At 34.5% G+C, this 16,336-nt stretch overlaps 1 protein-coding gene across 1 annotated transcript; it reads left to right on the forward strand.

Moving 5' to 3' along the window:
- Window positions 1-616: 616 nt before the first annotated feature.
- On the forward strand, window positions 617-8,664 carry LOC117321101 (toll-like receptor 4). The gene is made up of 3 exons (XM_033875576.1): window positions 617-744; window positions 2,678-2,808; window positions 4,664-8,664. The coding sequence occupies exons 2-3, from the start codon at window positions 2,784-2,786 to the stop codon at window positions 7,519-7,521; spliced, it is 2,883 nt and encodes a 960-aa protein (XP_033731467.1). The 5' UTR covers window positions 617-744; window positions 2,678-2,783; the 3' UTR covers window positions 7,522-8,664.
- Window positions 8,665-16,336: the final 7,672 nt, after the last annotated feature.

Below are 16,336 nucleotides of genomic sequence, written 5' to 3' on the forward strand. Positions count from 1 at the left end.
GTTGTTGTTATACGTGTTGTTGTTATATATGTTGTTATATGTGTTGTTGTTATATGTGTTGTTATATATGTGTTGTTATATATGTTGTTGTTATATGTGTTGTTGTTATATATGTTGTTGTTATATATGTTGTTGTTATATGTGTTGTTGTTATATGTGTTGTTGTTATATGTGTCGTTGTTATATGTGTTGTTGTTATATATGTGTTATATATGTTGTTGTTATATGTGTTGTTGTTATATGTGTTGTTGTTATATGTGTCGTTGTTATATGTGTTGTTGTTATATATGTGTTATATATGTTGTTGTTATATGTGTTGTTGTTATATGTGTTGTTGTTATATGTGTTGTTGTTATATATGTTGTTGTTATATGTGTTGTTGTTATATGTGTTGTTGTTATGTGTTGTTGTTATATATGTTTTTGTTATATGTGCTGTTGTTATATGTGTTGTTGTTATATGTTATTGTTATTTATGTTGTTGTTATATGTGTTGTTGTTCCTGTTTTAGCTTTGAGTTTACGTTGATGGCTGTCAAGAAGTGATAAGGGACAGGAGGCTAAACTACACACACCTACCGGAAGATGTATACAATATCAGCTAAAATATGCTTATCGTTAACACACCAAATGTCCGTATAATCATTAGGTTTTACGTTGGTAGTTTCAGTTGAAGGAACTACACCAGAGGAGAGCAGCACAATCAATAGAGATTACTAATACGAGGACTGTGATATAGATAAATGGTAAGTTAACGACAGAACAATGAAAAAGATGACTGGTAACTATTGTTTGAAGCAGGTGAAGGTAACTTCTTCATTTGCTGATGATCAGTTACAGCTTACTTTGGTGTATTTCAGAAATGTTGATTTGGTATTGATTTATAGGTATGTTGATTTGGTATTACAGGTATGTTGATTTGGTATTACAGGTATGTTGATATGGTATTATAGGTATGTTGATATGGTATTATAGGTATGTTGATATGGTATTACAGGTATGTTGATTTGGTATTATAGGTATGTTGATATGGTATTATAGGTATGTTTATTTGGTATTGATTTATAGGTATGTTGATTTGGTATTACAGGTATGTTGATTTGGTATTGATTTATAGGTATGTTGATTTGGTATTACAGGTATGTTGATTTGGTATTACAGGTATGTTGATTTGGTATATCAGGTATGTTGATATGGTATTATAGGTATGTTGATTTGGTATTATAGGTATGTTGATTGGGTATCACAGGTATGTTGATTTGGTACATCAGGTATGTTGATTTGATATATCAGGTATGTTGATTTGGTACATCAGGTATGTTGATTTGGTATATCAGGTATGTTGATTGGGTATTATAGGTATGTTGATTTGTTATATATCAGGTATGTTGATTTGGCATTACAGGTATGTTGATTTGGATCGATTCTGTGGTTAATTAGGGAAAAGACTATATTTTGATCATGATACCTGAATGACATCTGCTTATAATACGTTATCCAAAAAGTGTGGGTGGGTAGTTGAATGAACATTTTGATCTTTATTATTCATACAAATTCAATATTAGAGTAAAAAGGAGAACAGTGCCTTAGGTTACACTTGGTCCAAGTTGATATCAAATTCTCCAAAATATAAGTGAACATACCATTTACCAACGCAACATAGCTTAACAAAAATGAAAATGTACCATCTGGGGATAGTTATCTAAGATCTGCATCCTACAATTTGTGACAATTTAGGGCCTAGAAGGGTCACATAAGCCTTTACTTCCAAGAAGTATGTGTTTGATAAGATAAAGAATGGGGTTAAAAAATGACTCATACGGACCCCCCCCCCCCCCCACACACACACCTTCTCTATCTTATTGTCAATCATTTCTTTAAATTCCCTATTTACATTGACTGATAAGACCATAAGAGGGATTGTCTTGCCTTCTATGGAATTCAGGAAGTATTTCCTTTCGTATTCAGGACGTTGTTTTTACTTGGTACATGTACAAAGCCGTTATTTTAGCGCGGCGGGATTCTCCTACACGACAAACAAACTGATAACAGATATTGGTATAGGAAGGAGAAGTAAGAATGTTATGTAAAAACTGGACGGCTAATGAGTTAATGGTAGGAACAAGGATATGATCAGACGATCGATACAACTTCCGCCTAAATATAAAACGAGATGACCAGGACTTTACAATAATATACCTCTATAGAACGGTTCGTAGGATTTAAGCGTTTCAAAATGTTATACTTGTGTTGATGCACTCCATGATAAACGATGCAAGGGAAGATTACAATTCTCAGATAGCGAAGTCCGGGATAAATTTACACATACAATTTGTATAAGAGGCGCGGATGTGTCGGTCGTCACACTTCTGGTAGCACAAATTAAGAATTGACTTAGATACAAATTTTCTCGTCTTCACGTTTAGCTTTCTTATAAAATGACTAAGATTATGTGACTGGTACTTTCATATACTGTAAGTTGTATGTGTCTTAATCGGTTTTAATTTTGTATTATCCCAGACATCTAACCATATTTCACCTCCCCGGTGTGAACACACTTAAGCTTTTCTATATGTACATTCGATTCAATGTAAAGTAAATATACTTAAATTGACATTAGATCACATAGAGGTAACTATAGCCTGGTATTTGATATCATTTATCTTTATATTTTTTAAGGTTGTCTCCTGATAACCGTCTGTGTGCTGGATCCCTCCCGTTTTGTTCACACTACAGTGTATGTTGTTAGGAATGATAAAGAATCTACCCAACTAACGGCGCAGATATGAATACAGTGAAATTTACTTGCGGTAAGTTATCAATTATATGACTACAGCAACATTTACATGTAGTAAGTGGTAAATTGTATGAATACAATGAAATTCACCTGTGGTTAGTTATTAATTGTATGAATACAATGAAATTTACATGTGGTAAGTGGTTGATTATATTAAATGCATGTTTTTTGACAGTCAACTCGAGTCATTTTTTAGATACATCTAATTTCACCAATATTCCCAAACTTAAGAGAATAATGGAATGTAAGAAAGGTTCCTTTAATTCGGTAACGGATATATCTTAAATTGATTCTCGTCCTACATCGATAAATATTTCTATGATTATTTATAGCGTTTCTCCCGGATAATCTTTTTGGCTCAGTTTTTGACTTCTTAAAAACCCAAATGGCCGCTGATTTAGTTGTGCGAGTCCTTAAAGGCAATAACTCCTTAATGTCTGAATGTACATGTAATTAATTCATCTTTTGATAGGTTTTGTAGAAGAGCCAATAAACAATTTCATTTTCTCAGGAAACATTTATGTCTGTCGAACATCAACTTCCGGTTTTCGGTCAAACCTCGAATGTGTTATTTTGTGAAACAAACATCCGAAAAGTTCTTTTCTATAACCAAGTAACATCAAGGGCCTAGTATTTGGTTACATTTGATAACATACCTTAGCAGTGGACAATCAAATTCCTAATATGATCAAACTAGACACATTTTCATGGTCACTTAGGTCAATTTTGTAAAATTATTCAAAATAAACTGTACATCATCTTCATCTCATCTAAGGTCCTTAGCTGTTACGTGTATTAACAAGAATGACCATAATAAATTTCAACTTCCGGTTTTCGCCGGGATCAAAGAGTCAATGTGTAAGTTTTTAAAATAAAATTGAAAAAAAAAACCCCAACTTTTTCTCAATAAGTAAGCAAGTGACCATAGGTAATAATATATGGTCAAGAAATGGTCTATCAAGCTTTATTATATGCACGACCTTGATCCCTGTTCAAGGTAAACGACATCAATTTTGTTTAAAATCCTTAAACGTTTCGTTTCTCAATAACGAATATTCCTTGGCTATTGATACTTGGCCTGTAGCAAGCTGTGGTGATGAACTACCAATTGTATTCACAAGAGTAAACAACCGTTATTCGGTAGGGGTCAAATTTCTAATGTTTAAAGCATGATGCAATATACGTTCCCTCTGTCTGGTTTGTTTGAAATAATAACGAATTAATTTGTTACACAAGGGGAAGCAACGCCTGCTGAATGTCACCAGTCGAATATCTTTTCTTGACTTACATATCTCCAATAATGGCTGTATTTGAGAATTAAAACACCATTCGAATTTTGATGGAAGCTTATGAATGATTTCACATTAGTTTTTGTTTTTGAAAACATTAAACTTTTAGGTATTTTGTGTAATGTAGGTTAAAAGCTCATCAAAATGTTAGCTATCAATACCTAATTTCTATACATTTTCATACTAATAAGTTATCATAAAAGCATATATAGCGTCGTTCCATGTCACACAATATAATATTTTAGAAGGGACATACATCATAACATCCCCCTGACTTATATTATGCAGTATTTACATTTTCTGTGATCTTAAAAGGGAAATAGCTATATTTTTGCCATACATACTGAAATGAAATACACAATTACTAAGAAATGTACAATGTAGATGTATCCCAGCGAAGGGCTGCTACCCTGTAACGTAATCTCAGATAAGTTGAAGGCAACAATAGCATGGAATATTTTTTCTGAGACAGGTTTCAGCTACAGTACGTATCTAAATAGTCCCATGTCTATAAATTTGTTTAAGCTGTTTTTAGTGTTAGTATCCATACTAATCACGTGAAATTTTATTTCTTCACAGTTTGCATAGTTGTCACAATGCAGACAATATGGGGCCATTACATATCAAATTATGTAGAGCAGTCGTCACTTTGGATCAAAGAGGAGAGGTCAAACTTGGCAGAGGATACCAATCCAGATCTGTCCAGTCACTGTGCCTCGGATGTGAGATGTCGATGTGAGGACTCACCGAGTATCGGGCTGGTAGCAGATTGCTCTAACCTGAACATGTCCGTGATTCCCGAATTCCATTCCAATGTTACCACGATCTTGCTGCAGAGAAACAGTATAAAACACGTGAGGATAGAAGATGGTCAGGTACCACGTTCTATTTTGTATCTTGATATTTCTGAAAACAGACTAGAAAGTTTCATTGACGATCCATTCAGAGCCATGTATTCTTTACTTCATCTGGATTTGAGTCATAATTCATTAAAGTACAATCCTTCTGTATTTCCACATAATGTGTTTAGTGGATTGAAACGTTTACATTATCTCAACTTAAAGAGTAACAACAAGTTTGATAGATCACAATCCACTAATCTATCCTACCCAGTCAGTATAGGAAATATCGTAACGTTGAAAACATGTCTTCTGGACGGCGTGGATCAAGCGGGATTCACAGGTGATTTCAAGAGTCTTGTGCACCTAGAATCCTTAGATTTAGGTGGTGACGAGGGTAATTGTACGTTACCTATCTTGCGATCCGGTTATTTTGAAAATGTAACCTCTGTTCGAAATCTCAGCTTGTCTAATTGTCAAATTCGGTTTATTGAAAACGGGACATTTCGTGTACTAACCAAGCTTTATCTACTAAATGTGTCTAACAATGACCGGCTTACTTTCAACGTGATGTCCAACTTGACTGGTGATCTGCAAGCTGTCCCCATCCATATTTTAGATTTGAGCAGGATTCATTGTGACTATGGACCAGGGACCGCCTTATATATGGAAGATGTCTCTTCCCTGAGAAATCACACGAACCTGACTGACTTGTACATAGATAGTAACAGATTATCTCTTACCCAATATGGCGTCATTTCAGCATTACCAAAGAGTTTACGGTTCGTCTCGGCAAAAGCAAATAGACTTACGTTTGGGAAATATGTTTTTGAACTTAGCAGCGCTATTAATTTAGAGGTTTTTGACGGAAGTAACCAATATCCATCGCATGACCCTAACACCGGTTTAAGAGATTGTAACGACTGGCGGGCACCCCCATCTAATCCCACTGACTGGCGGGCACCCCCATCTAATCCCAATGACTGGCGGGCACCACCATCTAATCCCACTGGCTGGCGGGCACCACCATCTAATCCCAATGACTGGCGGGCACCACCATCTAATCCCAATGACTGGCGGGCACCACCATCTAATCCCAATGACTGGCGGGCACCACCATCTAATCCCAATGACTGGTGGGCACCACCATCTAATCCCAATGACTGGCGGGCACCTCCATCTAATCCCAATGACTGGTGGGCACCACCATCCAAACCCGACTGGCGAGCACGACCCTACACAATAGAATCACCAATTATGAATATATATCTTCCCCCTAACCTTAAAAACTTAATATTCCATAAAAGTGTGCTGGATTATCAAATAGGTATTGTTCCTCTTGCACCAAATAATTTGACCCGTGTTGACCTCCATAGTAATTTACTACACGCCTGGAAAGGTACAATTTTAAATATTAACAAAGTAGAATACATCGATGGCTCCAATAACTATTGTACATATATATCAGACCAATTCTTTGACCATTGTCCAAACTTGAAAGAACTGATTTTACATGACAATCTTCTTGGGAATGCTTTAAATAACGATACAGATGGAAAGATTTTCCGACGTCTTCTACATTTAAAAGTATTGGATTTATCTTGGAATCGCATACAAGCAGTTCCAAGATCTTTGCTTAAGAATCAAAACGAACTCCAAATATTGAACATTAGTAATAATGAACTGGTCACATTTGATTTAAGATTTGAACACATGACAAATTTGCAATACTTAAATCTCTCTTATAACCGGTTGTCTATTCTAAGCCAAGACAATCGCAAACAAATCGACGCTTTGAAGAGTCGAAATGTGACAGTAAATTTATATGGAAATAAACTTCAGTGTTCATGTGAAACAATGGATTTCTTAACATGGCTTGGCAACAGAAGAGAGACGTTTGACAACTTTCAAAACTACGAATGCCGATTCGGAGATGATACCACTAAGTCTTTGTCTGATCTTGAAAATATTTTGATTAAATTGAAGAAATCTTGTAATAAATATACTGGGGTAATAGCGGCAACTACGGTTGCTGTACTCCTGGCCATAATTTTGATATTGTTGGGCATTTCGTACCGATATCGTTGGAAGCTACGATATTTGTATTATATGACAAAAGTAAGATATAGAGGATATACAAGTTTGGCTTCGAACGCAAACTCGAGAGGTGAATACCCATATGACGCGTTTATATCGTATAGTGAAGACGACGGGCGATTTGTGAGGACCGAACTTTTAGACAACCTTGAGAAAAAATATGGGTTATCCCTGTGTCTACATCAACGTGACTTCGTACCCGGGCAATATATAGCACAAAACATTATTAATGCTTTACACCAAAGCAGAAAAACAGTAGTACTAACATCCAAAAAATATATAAAATCTTACTGGTGTGAGTACGAATTCAACATGGCTCGTATGGAGAATATTTATGCTAGAGAAGGAAAGTTTGTCATACTGTTAGTACTTTATGAAAATGTAGACCTTCCAATGAATATGATGGACCTGATAGATAGCCAATCATATATTGAGTATCCTCGAGACGAACAAGGTAACGTCGTGTTCTGGAGAAAACTGGCTGAAACTATTTCCCTTTAAGTGAAGGTTGTTCTTAAGAGATTCAAGACAGATCGTATACAATGGACATATTGACTGTTTAACTCCTTTAAGATGAGGTACACTTACGTAAACTGTTTTCCTGTAAGTATAGACCTTAGAAATCAGGAGGATTAACTGAGTAAGACTGTTTCCCTGTAAGTTGCGGTTGAAAATTTTAGCACGGCCCAGGGTTGTTCAAATATATCTGAAGAAAAGTCCAGATATCTAAGGAAAGTATTGTCCGAGACTGCCTCAAGAGTTTGTTGAAAATATAGAGTATAATTAAAAAACAGCTTCATTCTTTCGTTTCAAATGTGGTGTGCAATTAGTAATAATCACATGTATTAATTTGAAACATCCGATGCTGTATGTTGATGCTTATTCATTGGGTAATACCACAATGTTTGTAGTTTTTCTAAGGTGTTTTCATTTGCATGTCGATTTCCATTGTCGTTTTATTACCGTGATGCAAATGTTACCTTCTCTACCTGTTTAGAAATAACGACATTTGTATTGCAATTAAGTATGTCTACATATGTATGCGTACTACCTATGCTTACAATTGTATCACTATCATCGGTATTTGTATATATATGGCACATATGCACATGGATACACATTTTAATTGTATACATATATGTTAACATTTTTCATCACTATGTAATATGTATTGTTATTCGCATTGACATTGTAACAATGAGTAATTTTTTAAATTTCGCATTGTAAATATGTATACATATGTATTTGTATTGTCCATTGTAACTATGCATATGTTTTCTATTGTAACTACATAATTGTATATATTTTTTTCTTTTGTAATTATGTATATATTTTTTTTCATTGTAACTATGTAAATGTGTATTGTAGCTATGTATTTTGTACCCTAACTATATTAATGTATTTTACATGTGTATGATTATTGTGTATATATCCATATATGATACTGTTTGTTATAACTACAATCCTTTATGTTAAAGAGATACCCTGACAAATACATGACCTTGACAGGTGTTTAGAATTAATGTTAAATATTTAATCACGAGTCTTCCGCATGCATACATTAATTGTAATAACTGTACCCTCGGGTTATAGTTTATTAAGTTGGAATGAGCCATTTTTCAATAAAGTGCTTTTCAAACAAAAGTGATTTGACTTGTAATATCATGAAAATCATTTCAAACTAAAAAAGGTCGAAATACATCTTTGTTAAAACTTAGTCAACATGATCTATAGTGACAATACGCCCAAACCTCGTCTGTCTACTGTGAATGTTATGATATTAAAGCTTTGTTGGTACGTATAACAAACATATGCAATTATTTATATATCGATGATGTGACACATTTTTAAGGCACTATCATTTGTAGAAAGAGGTACATTGTATAAACCGGGATATTTTCATTGCCACACGACCAATACTTCAAAGATAGAATGTTTGACTGAACTCTGAGATATAAGAGGTCATACAGTACCAACAATGAATAAATAGCAATTTATTTTATACTTCAAATAATGAATTAAGTTATATTTTATTATTTTTTTATTATTATTACAAAACAATGACATGAACAGATCTAGAGGAAACATGACGTTATCATAACATACATATATAACTGTAGGAGATGATAACCAATTCAGTATGTAGCAATGTTTTGTTTTCCTATAATGCAGTGAGTGACCATCGTGTTCATATGACATTTCCCCACCGTACGATATACGAAAACATGTCTCAAGAAGACAGTGTTATTGTAAAATTAGCGGAAAAGACCATAGAACGTATCCCCTCTTCGGCCACAAAAACGTTTTACACGTTTTTCCCGGACAGAAAACTTTAAATAAATTCCATGGTTAACAGATATCACGAAAAATATCTGATCATAAATCCGTATGAACACTTTCATTTTTGTATTTTTTGTCTTAATATGTGGTAAAACCATATTGATTATAACTGTCGATTATCTAGATGACATCGTGTTTATTGTGGAGGTATGTCCGTTGAATTCGAGAACTAGGCATGTGTAATACCGACCGAATTCACAATTACATCCTTAAAAAGCGATGGTCTTAAGGTTCGTTTATATGCAGGTAGTATATAGGTACAGTATGTGTGTACTTAAAAGTGTCAAAGAGAGGTAGCTTTTGATTACGAGGGATGATTGAGATGTTCCGAGCTTCTTATTGAAGGAGGTACTCAATGGTGTTCTTTTTAAATCCTACTCTTCTCTGACTATATAGGGCCGTGTAAAAAGGACTGGTCTCATTTGGTAAGGTTATATCGACAAGGTAGCATTCTAAAGTAAATAAGACAAGCGGCTTTTGAAAAATGGACAAAATCGGCGAAAAAGCAGTGATCCAATATTTGCATAATAAAGGTTTAACACCTAAGGGTATCCATAACGATATGGTAGCCACATTAGGGAAACATGCTCCTTCATATGCTACAGTGAAAAGGTGGGTGGCGGAATTTATGCCTGTCAATGATGCAACCCCAGAAATGGTCAATAAAGTCCATGCTATTGTTATGAATGACAGACGATTCAAAGAAAGATATATGACCTGTAAAGTTAGCATGTCACAGGAAAGAGAACATTCCATTCTGACCGAGGATCTTGCAATGAGAAAGCTTTCGGCGCGACAGGTACAAAGACTTCTGACAGTTGATTGCGTGCTAATCTTAATCTTTTTGAGGAAGATCCTGCCAACTTTCTTCAGTGATTCGTCACTATGGTTGAAACACGGGTCCATCATGTAACCCCATAGGCCAAACAACAATAGAAACAACGGAAGCAGCCTGGTTCTCCCCCGCAAAAGAAGGCCAAGACTGTTCCATAAGATGGGAAGATGAGACAGCTACGGGAAAATGTTGAACTTCAGCGCAGCGGAAAGCTCACTGAATGTGTGTTATTCCACCTGGACAATGCTCTTGTTCACAAGTCTGTCATTGCCATAGCTGCCATTAACAATTGATTGAGCATCCGCCTTATTCACCTTATCTCGCTCCATCAGACTTTCATCTACATGTATTTCGAAAACTGAAAAAAAGCTATTTCAGGCACCCGGCATTGAGGCCCTTAAACATCGCTGGCAATAGTGTATAGATACTGGATAGTGGATTATGTTGAAAAATAATACAACGTGGCAGGCAAAATTCAAATCCTTCTATATGAAGCTCACAACATATCAATCAGCCCTCATATTAACATGATCTATACAATGCACATGTGCCTTCTTACAAGACACTCGTTTAAATAAACTAAAAAAACTACTAACAATCCGAATGTATTTTCCGAACTTAAAACGTATTCACCTAATGTAAATTAGTGATTACATGTTTTATGTAACAAACAAGAACGATATACATGTACACGAACCACAGTGCTTTTCACTGTAGACATTGAATGCAATATCTAAAACTTGAAATAGGAAACAAATAACAAACTAACAAATTAATCAAAATGGATAAATAAACGATTAAAAGCATTAATAGACCGAAGCAAAGACACGTTAACTACCAGGAAGTGGATTCAGTTTAGTAATCTGATAGCGTGTGGAGCTGAAAAAGGTTTGACGGTTAACATGATAAACGATACAAGGGAAGAATATAATTCACCAATAAGGAAATCGGCACCGGGAATAGATTGTCTCTTGAAAGAGGTGGGTATGTGTTGGTTACCACTCATCAGCACAACTAAAATGACTTAGTTATCACACTTCTGACAGCATAAATTAAAATGACTTAGTTATCACACTTCTGACAGCATAAATTAAAATGATTCAGTTATCACACTTCTGACAGCACAAATTAAAAATAACTTACTTATCACACTAGTCTTCTGACAGCACAAATAAAAAAATAATACTTAGCTATCACACTTCTGACAGTATAAATAAGAAATTACTTAGTTATCACCCTTCTGACAGCACAAATTAAAAAATGAATCATTTATCACATTTCTTACAACACAAATTACAAATTACTTAGTTATCACACTTTATCAGCACGAATTAAAGATGAATAAGTTATAACACTTCTGACAGCACAAATTAAACATGACTTAGTTACCACATATTCTTCAAGTTTACCTAATTGTCATATAACGGTGACTTTTGAATTTAAAGATCATGCCATTGTTGCTTGTAGACGTTAGGTTTTATTATCGGGCCCTTGCCTAATCCTGTAATATCTAAAAAAAACTGAGCGTATTCAACCTCACTTTTACAGTGTATACATAACATGTATGTGTCTTCGACTCGATAACTCAACGAACAGTGCAGATATGAGTACAGTGAAATTTACACGCGGTAAGTGATTGTATGAATACAGTAGAACTAACAGCGATAAGTGATTGTATGAATACAGTAGAACTAACAGCGGTAAGTGATTGTATGAATACATAAGAACTAACAGCAGTAAGTGATTGTATGAATACAGTAGAACTAACAGCGGTAAGTGATTGTATGAATACAGTAGAACTAACAGCAGTAAGTGATTGTATGAATACAGTAGAACTAACAGCAGAAAGTGATTGTATGAATACAGTAGAACTAACAGCGGTAAGTGATTGTATGAATACAGTAGAACTAACAGCGGTAAGTGATTGTATGAATACATAAGAACTAACAGCGGTAAGTGACTGTATGAATACAGTAGAACTAACAACAGTAAGTGATTGTATGAATACAGTAGAACTAACAGCAGTAAGTGATTGTATGAATACAGTAGAACTAACAGCGGTAAGTGACTGTATGAATACAGTAGAACTAACAGCGGTAAGTGATTGTATGAATGCAGTAGAACTAACAGCGGTAAGTGATTGTATGAATACAGTAGAACTAACAGCAGTGAGTGATTGTATGAATACAGTAGAACTAACAGCATTAAGTGATTGTTTTAATACAGTAGAACTAACAGCGGTAAGTGACGGTAAGTGATTGTATGAATACAGTAGAACTAACAGCGGTAAGTGATTGTATGAATACAGTAGAACTAACAGCTGTAAGTGATTGTATGAATACAGTAGAACTAACAGCGGTAAGTGATTGTATGAATACAGTAGAACTAACAGCGGTAAGTGATTGTATGAATACAGTAGAACTAACAGCAGGTAAGTGATTGCTATGAATACAGTAGAACTAACAGCGGTAAGTGATTGTATGAATACAGTAGAACTAACAGCGGTAAGTGATTGTATGAATACAGTAGAACTAACAGCGGTAAGTGATTGTATGAATACATAAGAACTAACAGCGGTAGGTGATTGTATGAATACAGTAGAACTAACAGCGGTAAGTGATTGTATGAATACAGTAGAACTAACAGCGGTAAGTGATTGTATGAATACAGTAAGAACTAACAGCGGTAAGTGATTGTATGAATACAGTAGAACTACAGCAGTAAGTGACTCCATGAATACAGTAGAACTAACAGCGGTAAGTGATTGTATGAATACAGTAGAACTAACAGCGGTAAGTGATTGTATGAATACAGTAGAACTAACAGCGGTAGTGATTGTATGAATACAGTAGAACTAACAGCGGTAAGTGATTGTATGAATACAGTAGAACTAACAGCAGTAAGTGATTGTATGAATACAGTAGAACTAACAGCGGTAAGTGATTGTATGAATACAGTAGAACTAACAGCGGTAAGTGATTGTATGAATACAGTAGAACTAACAGCGGTAAGTGATTGTATGAATACAGTAGAACTAACAGCGGTAAGTGATTGTATGAATACAGTAGAACTAACAGCGGTAAGTGATTGTATGAATACAGTATAACTAACAGCGGTAAGTGATTGTATGAATACAGTAGAACTAACAGCGGTAAGTGATGTATGAATACAGTAGAACTAACAGCGGTAAGTGATTGTATGAATACAGTAGAACTAACAGCGGTAAGTGATTGTATGAATACAGTAGAACTAACAGCAGGTAAGTGATTGTATGAATACAGTAGAACTAACAGCGGTAAGTGATTGTATGAATACAGTAGAACTAACAGCGGTAAGTGATTGTATGAATACATAAGAACTAACAGCGGTAAGTGATTGTATGAATACAGTAGAACTAACAGCGGTAAGTGATTGTATGAATACAGTAGAACTAACAGCGGTAAGTGATTGTATGAATACAGTAGAACTAACAGCGGTAAGTGATTGTATGAATACAGTAGAACTAACAGCGGTAAGTGATTGTATGAATACAGTAGAACTAACAGCGGTAAGTGATTGTATGAATACAGTAGAACTAACAGCGGTAAGTGATTGTATGAATACAGTAGAACTAACAGCGGTAAGTGATTGTATGAATACAGTAGAACTAACAGCGGTAAGTGATTGTATGAATACAGTAGAACTAACAGCGGTAAGTGATTGTATGAATACAGTAGAACTAACAGCGGTAAGTGATTGTATGAATACAGTAGAACTAACAGCGGTAAGTGACTCCATGAATACAGTAGAACTAACAGCAGTAAGTGATTGTATGAATACAGTAGAACTAACAGCGGTAAGTGATTGTATGAATACAGTAGAACTAACAGCGGTAAGTGATTGTATGAATACAGTAGAACTAACAGCAGTAAGTGATTGTATGAATACAGTAGAACTCACAGCGGTAAGTGATTGTATGAATACAGTAGAACTAACAGCGGTAAGTGACTGCATGAATACGTAAGAACTAACAGCGGTAAGTGATTGTATGAATACAGTAGAACTAACAGCGGTAAGTGACTCCATGAATACAGTAGAACTAACAGCAGTAAGTGATTGTATGAATACAGTAGAACTAACAGCGGTAAGTGATTGTATGAATACAGTAAAATTTACCTGCGGTAAGTGATTAATTGTATGAGGACATTTAAATTGAGCCCGAGTGATCTATTTCAATATCTGGTGCCAGTTACATAAATATTCCGGTACTACAGGAAATAAGAGAATAAAAGGAAGGGTTCTTACCTTGGATATTTACCCTAAAGTATGTGATGCTTTATTACTTTTTTTATGTGTAACCTTGGAACGTTGATGAAAACTTGGATATGGTGTCCATATCTATTTTGATACTATTTTGATTTTGTACTCTTCAAGTACACTTTCTGGTCTTTGATTTTATTTTGAGACACATACACGTGTTGCCTTCTTCTTGTCGAAACTCTCTATTTTATCAGTAAATAAATGAGAATGACGAGGAAGTTATTTTATTGTCAGCGTAGACAAAGTCTGCATATACATAAGTCATTTCCTTATTAGTTTGACGACCGATATATACAATTTCTTATGAGTTATCATTAAATCATATAACTCGAGGACACATTTTATGTCATACAGTTTTGTATATTTGTATATTTCGGACGTGTATCTATATATTATTTTTTCTATGTTCATGTATTGGAAATAGGTTTATTTTCGGCATATATGTCATATCTCTCAAAACCAAATATCCTAAAATTTTACATAGTTAAGTTTTAAGTTAATAGAAATAAGAAAATTAAAAAAACTAAGACATTTAGATGTGAGACAATACGAAAATAGTTCCTATATGATAATTACAATCTCGTATGTTACCTGCTTGATCGATTTGTCTCAGTCAAGGGTTCCTGTCCTACAACACAATCTTAGTTAAATTATAGAATTATAGAACATTCAACCGCGACAGGTTCAAACATTAAACCGGCCCCTTTGTTTGTTGGTTTTTAATGGCTCAACGTCTATAAAACATGTCTTTGTTAGCGACCATACTAATTAGTTCAGAGTATAGTGTTTCATGAGTTTATCAGTTATATTCGTATTTAATGAGCATCTTATTCCTATTTTTATATATGTTCATTTTTTTGGCCTCTACAATATATATTTTTAAATTTTGTTTATCCACAATTTTGATAGTTGCCCCAATACAGATAATATGAGGCCACTCACATATATCAAATTTTACAAAACAGTCGTTACTTTGGATCAACGAGGAGAGGTCAAGCCTCACAAAAACATATTGACTGTTCAACTCCTTTAAATTAAGGAGCATTTGCGTAACTGTTTTCCTTGAAGTGCAAGCCTGAGAAATGTTGAAGATTAATTGGGTAAGGCTGTTCTATAAGCTTCGGTTGCACGGTTTTGGTGCAAGCATCGGATGAGGCTGTTGACCTGTCAATTTAGAATTGAAATGACATATTGTAAGTTTTGGGCTACGGTTTTCAGGTAAATGGCATAATGGCCAAACATACTGGGTAATTTACGATATTTTCCCAATGTCTAGTAGTGTTACCAATACGGTTTAATTTACATGTCAATTTTCATTTTATTTTTTTCTACCGTTGGTAAATGATTCCTTGTTTACCTGTTTATAAATAACGTATTGCAGCTAGGTACATTAACGTTTGTTTGTTAATTATGTACATTAACATTTGAATACTAACGATATACATTATCATTTTTATTGTAACTATGTACATTTATATTTGTATGCTACATATACATACGGCACAACATTTGTCTGTTGTCTGTTTTGATAACTATGTTCCATTAATTGTAAACAACATTGGTTGTACAGTATATTTGGATTGTAACTATATATCGGTGTGTGTTGCATTGTTAGTACATATATGTTTTTTACAGATGTGTAATTATATTTGATAACTGTTTTTGTACCATTGTCAGAAGTGTAACTGCAATACTTTTCATTTAGACAAGTTATGACAAAGTATATCAAGCTTATTTTTTTAAGGAACTTTAAGCATTGCTTGTCTGCATAGGTACATGTTAATTGTGAAAACTGCACATTAGGGAAATAAATTATCTTTTCCAATAAAGTGCATTTCAAAC

This window comes from Pecten maximus, chromosome 2 (assembly GCF_902652985.1).
Source record: "Pecten maximus chromosome 2, xPecMax1.1, whole genome shotgun sequence".
Classification (NCBI taxonomy): domain Eukaryota; kingdom Metazoa; phylum Mollusca; class Bivalvia; order Pectinida; family Pectinidae; genus Pecten; species Pecten maximus.

What these genes read in the sequence shown, in the direction of transcription:
- LOC117321101 (XM_033875576.1), top strand. Translation starts at nt 2,784, where the DNA reads ATGAATACAGTGAAATTTACTTGCG. An exon ending in TACAGTGAAATTTACTTGCG is followed by an intron (nt 2,809 to 4,663) that starts GTAAGTTATCAA and finishes ATTTCTTCACAG; the next exon opens with TTTGCATAGTTGTCACAATG.